The sequence below is a fragment of the Sinocyclocheilus rhinocerous genome, unplaced genomic scaffold (assembly GCF_001515625.1).
Source record: "Sinocyclocheilus rhinocerous isolate Xijiao unplaced genomic scaffold, SAMN03320098_v1.1 scaffold828, whole genome shotgun sequence".
Classification (NCBI taxonomy): Eukaryota; Metazoa; Chordata; class Actinopteri; order Cypriniformes; family Cyprinidae; genus Sinocyclocheilus; species Sinocyclocheilus rhinocerous.
Window position 1 is genome coordinate 42,183 of NW_015634025.1, and position 6,226 is coordinate 48,408.

Below are 6,226 nucleotides of genomic sequence, written 5' to 3' on the forward strand. Positions count from 1 at the left end.
GCTGTCGCTGTTTGGGTTTCTTCAGCGTTTGTGTGGTTAAATCTCCCAGACTCGTGTTTCTGCTTTCTATCATGCTTTATTCTCGACACTGACTGCTCTCCGGTGAGTGTGTGTCTGGTTGTCTCTCATATTTCTCTCATATTTCATCTCTAGCATCTCCAGAAAGCAGCGCAGGGATGTAAACACACGGCTCGAGCTCCTCGCTCGGGTTTGTTGTTATGCTCTTTATGCTCTCATACTTTGCTTATTGATGTTTTTCTGCGTTTTATTTGCATTTGTCGTAGCTTTATTCTCATCTGCTGTTTTATAATTGTTGTCATGTTGCTTCAAAGCTGCTTTCTGTTTCACTTTTGAGCAAAGACTGATCAATAATCATCTGTGTGATAACAGCTTTATTCAGAGTATCTTATAATATATTACACTATATCAGTTTTATTATTTATGTTTCATTGGTTTCACACTGCTATACGGTGTATACTGGAATTTATTTAATATTTTAAGCATTATGAAATTTAATATATTAGAAAATATAATAAATTGAAGTGTTTTTATTATAGACTACATTTTAAAGATCAGATATTTTGTAAAATTTGGCACAGCCAAACTAATATGTTCATAATAATAATAATAATAATTTATGTATATTTTTTATATCATTTTATAATTTGCGTATATATTTCTTATTATTAGCATTTATTATTGTTGTTGTTGTTAATGTTCTGTAGAAATAATTGTGACTGATTGTTTATTTGATTGATTTTTAAAATAATAGTACCAATATTTATTAATATGATCTATCAATAACAGTCACAGCTGTCTATATTGGTGCACTATAATAATAATAATCTTTATAATAATTATAAAATACATTTCTGTTGTGCATTACATTTTTAAAACTTTCTGTCACTAAATAAACAAAATAATAGTACAAATAATTATTAATTCTCGCAATAACAGCCAAAGCTATCTATACTCTCATATTGTTGAATTATGACATTGTTTTATATTATTAAATGTTGATATTAAAATATTAAATAGTGCTATATTGTTGAATTATTAAATTACTTTTATTATGCAAAGTTACTAAATATCACCAGTAAAATATTAAATATTTTTGATTTTTTTTTTTTATGTTATTAAATGTTACTAGTAAAATATTATACAATTGAAATCGAGTTAGAAAATTGTAAAAATCAAGTTAAAATAAGCAAAAGTTAACACATTTATAATAAAAGTCTGTGCAGCCAGTGATCACGAGGGTTAAAAATGGAGAACTTTCTATATTGATGGGCAATAATTATAATTATAATGCATTTCATAGCAACGTTCATGCATAAAATAGAGCTCACACGTCAGAAAAACATAAAAAGTGAATCAAATCAAGAACAATAATATATATATAATACAAATAAATGGCATAACATGACATTAAGTCGCTGGGGTATATTTGTAGCAGCAGCCAACAATACATTGTATGGGTCAAAATTATAGATTTCTCTTTTATGCCAAAAATCATTAGGATATTAAGTAAAAATCATGTTCCATGAAGATGTTTTGTACATTTCCTACCATAAATATATCAAAACTTAATTTTTGATTAGTAATATGCATTGCTAAGAACTTAATTTGGACAACTTTAAAGGCGATTTTCTCAATATTTTGATTTTTTTGCACCCTCAGATTCCAGATTTTCAAATAGTTGTATCTCGGCCAAATATTGTCCTATCCTAACAAACCATACATCAATGGAAAGATTATTTATTCAGCCTTCAGATGATGTATAAATCTCAATTTCACAAAATTGACACTTAAGACTGGTTTTGTGTGTTAAAATATGTATTTTAACTGGCTGCTTTTGATACACTGTTGATTTAGCACTATATCAAAGCCGGTTCTTCTCACAGAAAGTGGCTAATGTTTCAAATGTCATGATGTCATTTCGAATTGTTCCTTAGTTTGTAAAAATGCATGTGCTGTAAGGCATTTAGAATGGAAGTCTATGGGGCAAGACACTGAAGTTAAATGAAGCTGTTATGTTCATTTTATTCGCACAGAAATATGCATTACTTGAGGCTGTACAAATTGTACATATTTTTACAGCTACTTTACAAGTCAAATTAACTTACCACAATAATTCTTATGATTTGCCAGGTGCGTCACATCTCTTTACATGATTACAAGTTAAAATTGAGAAAAAAAGTGGCATAACTCTGCACATGTAGGCTTAGTAGTCTTATATTAACGTGTTAAGTCGTGCAACTGTACATTTGAAACAATGTGAATTTTACTGTTTACCTAGGTGTAATGCCTTGCCCCTTAGTCTTAAGTTGTATGAGAATTATTGTAAAATCTGTATATTACTGATTTTTAATTTTTAATTTTTTACATGTGGTAATCCACAGCGTTACAGACACAATGCAATTTTTTTCCAAGTAGAAATATCTAAACATTTTTGAAACAAGATTTCATACTTTTCATGAACTGTATCTTGAATATAATTGTATTTTGTCTTACTTCACTCACAGAATTTTCCCCTCGTCTTATACTAAAAATACATTCTTTGAAAATAATCTTAATATCTTTTGTAATGTTGTTTCAAAAATTTTAGATAATATACAGTATATATATATATATATATATATAATTATTATTCATATTACCATGGCTTTTATTACAATTATTATGGTTAAAATATGGTTAATATTGTTGTATCTATGGTATATTTGTGGTTTCTACTGTTTGAATTTAAATGTAATTTTTCTAAATGTATTTAAAAAAAAAAAATTTCCAGTAAATTTTTTTTTTTTTCCCAGAACATATAAATGCATGAATGGGGAGACACACACACACACATAAATTTGTGACCCTGCAGCACAAAAGCAGTGTTAAGTCGCTGGGGTATATTTGTAGCAATAGTCAACAATACATTGTATGGGTCAAAATTATACATTTTTCTATAATGAAGTAAAGATCATGTTCCATGAAGATATTTTGTAAATTTCCTACTGTAAATATATTAAAACTTCGTTTTTTGATTAGTAATATGCATTGCTAAGAACTTCATTTGAACAACTTTAAAGATGATTTTCTCAATATTTAGATTTTTTTGCACCCTCAGATTCCAGATTTTCAAATAGTTGTATCTCAGCCAAATATTGTCCGATCATAACAAACCATACATCAATGGAAAGCTTATTTATTCAGCTTTCAGATGATATATACATCTCAATTTCGAAAATTGACCCTTATGACTGGTTTTGTGGTCACATATTTGATTGAAAGTGTGTGTGTGTGTGTTGGGTCTGGTGTGTTCAGATGTGTTTGCTATGGAGTCTCCAGCGCTGGATGATGATATCTGTATCCTGAAGCATGAGACGGCGTACGTCTCGCCCGAGAGCCCCGTGTCCGCGTGCGCCGGAGACGAGTCGGTGGCGTCTCACTTCGCTCTGGTCACCGCCTACGAGGACATCAAGAAGAGACTCCGAGACACGGAGAAGGAGAACGGCCTGCTGCGCCGGAGAGTCAAGCAGCTGGAGGACAAGGTCTTACTCTCAAGCTTTGTGAGCAAGTCTAGCACAAACTCACATCACAGGGCTTCAAACCAGACAGATGTGAAGTGTAGACACTGCAGGCAGAAACACTGGTTTTTCATGCACCTGTTAAATGTAATGCGTTTTGGTTTTTCAGACTAGTGGAAAGAAAACATCACTGTTAAGTGTTTCTTTTATAGCACTTTATCTATTTGTGTCAATAGATTTCAATTACAATACATGTTTTAGTTGTTTCTCCTGCACTGAGCCATAAATCTCCACTTCAGCAGCACGTACACACACCAAACCTTACATTTGTATTCCTATAGTCTGTATCCTGACGGTTTTTACAGAGGGATTTGTTCATGTATAATTTGCTTGATTATATACAACATTTTATTCCCCCCAAACACTGTGAAAATAGTGTTTTCTGTCCGTTCGAAGCATTTTTGACAAAAATGAGATACCCAGAATTCCCTCTGCAAACACTTTTTACTCTAATATGTCAAAAAAAAAATTTGAAAACAAGAATTTAGATTTTTGTACTAGAAATATATGCAAATTAGCACATATTTAATTAAATAATGACTCATTTGCATATTTAAACCTAACATTTTAGAAAACTTGTAATATAAACAATGTTTGCAATTATCAATGTAATCAATCAGCTGGGTAAGTAAGGCCATAACTATTAGTTTTTTTTTTTAACCTTTTTTGCCTTATTAAATAATGAAAAATTATAGTATTATGAAATTAATGTACATCATTATATTAAATATTATTTTCAATATTATTATTATTACTGTTAAAACATTAAATATTATATTATTAACTATTGTTACATTATTAAAATAAAAAAAAGTGTTATTAAATAATTTTTATTATATTATTATAATTTATGTTACTAGTAAAATATTACATGTATTGTTCTATTATTAAACTATTATTATATTATTCAATTATTAAAGTAAATGATGTATTAAAATTATATTGTTAATGTTTCCATGAATATATCCATTGTTGCTGATATGGTGTTAAAACATAAATAAATAAATTTAATTATTAAATGTCACTAGTAAAATATTAAATATTGTGTTATTTAATTAAATTAGTATTATTTTGTCAAATTACTTTTATTATATTAAATGTCACTAGTAAAATATAAAATAGTATTATAATATTATTTGCTTATGATTTTTATTATGTTAGATTGTTAAATGTTTCTAGTAAAATATTAAATAATATATAGAATTTTTACATTGTTATATTAAATGTTACTAGTAAAATATTTAATATTACTTTATTGTTGAATTATTAAAGTACTTTTATTACGTTAAATTATTAAATTTCACTAGTAAAACATTAAACATTATATTGTTGAATTATTAAATTATTTTTATTATATTAAATTATTAAATCTTACAAGTAAAATATTAAATGTTGTAATTATATTGTTGAATTATTACATTGTTATATTATTAAATGTCACTAGTAAAACATTAAATATTATATTGTTGAATTAAATATTTTTTATTATATTAAATTATTAAAGCTTACTGGTGAAATATAAAAAATTGTTGAATTGTTACATTTTTATATTATTAAATGTTACTAGTAAACTATTAAATATTACTATATTGTTACATTTTTAAATAGCTTTTATTATGCAAAATTACTAAATATCACTTAAAATATTATATTGTTGAATTATCAAATTATTTTTATATTATTAAATGTTATTAGTAAAATATTATAAAAGTGGAAATTTATAAAACATACTTCGTAAAATACCATAAAAATAAAGTTAAAATAATTAAGGCATATTTTCTGTCATTGTTTTTATTTTTTATTTTTTTTAACACATTTACAATAAAAGTCTGTGCAGCCAGTGATCACAAGGGTTAAAAACAGAGAAATGTGAAGCTTGATTTTTTTTTTTGTTAAAGCATTTTCATGAATTATTCACTAAAGGCTGTTTATTCCTGCTGTGACGTGTGTGTGAATTGATCCAGCTCTCAGGCTGTCAGTGATTTTAAGTGTTTCTGCAGCATTTCCGTCCTGAAGCGCCTCCGTCTGAAGGACCGCAGTACATGAACAAAGCCTTCAGCGCGTACCGCGGCATCTACATCGAGAAGGAGGACTTACAGATGGAGCTCAATAAAGTGGTACTTAGACGGTTCATCTTCCTCGTGTGTGATAGTCAAACCCTCATGAGTGCAGATGATAAACTTATTTCTGCCTTCTCTTCCAGAAAAAGGAGAAGCTGGATTTAGAGAGGCTTCTGAAGGAGCAGCTGCAGGCCAAAGAACTGGAGCTGCTGCAGCTCAGATCAGAGATGGACACGAGCCAAGGTGACGTTCAGTGTTTCATCACGCTTTCAGGAGTCACTACCACACCATCACAAGTGCTTTTGAAGAACTGGGACAGAGCTGTGCTCATGCTGTGCAAACAGGAACAGCCCTGGATGATGTAGCTACAAATGCTTTCAGTATTATTCATTTATTAAATGTGTCCCTGTACCACAAAAGCAGTGTTAAGTCGCTGGGGTATATTTGTAGCAATAGCCAACAATACATTGTATGGGTCAAAATGATCGATTTTTCTTTTATGCCAAAAATCATTAGGATATTAAGTAAAGATCATGTTCCATGAAGATATTTTGTAAATGTCCTACTGTAAATATATCAAAACTTAAT

At 28.9% G+C, this 6,226-nt stretch overlaps 1 protein-coding gene across 6 annotated transcripts in view; it reads left to right on the top strand.

The window, feature by feature from the left end:
* The window catches only part of LOC107745144 (5-azacytidine-induced protein 2-like), a 17,061-nt gene continuing 10,835 nt past the window's right edge, over nt 1-6,226 (top strand). For 3 of the 6 annotated variants that reach the window (XM_016558985.1, XM_016558987.1, XM_016558989.1), the window contains exons 1-4: nt 1-102; nt 3,316-3,560; nt 5,579-5,695; nt 5,782-5,881. In XM_016558985.1, coding sequence (XP_016414471.1) covers nt 3,327-3,560; nt 5,579-5,695; nt 5,782-5,881 — 451 coding nt within the window. In that variant the 5' untranslated portion in view covers nt 1-102; nt 3,316-3,326. Of the gene's footprint in view, nt 103-3,304; nt 3,561-5,578; nt 5,696-5,781; nt 5,882-6,226 lie in introns of all 6 variants that reach the window. The other 3 variants (XM_016558988.1, XM_016558990.1, XM_016558986.1) reach the window with 2 other exon arrangements.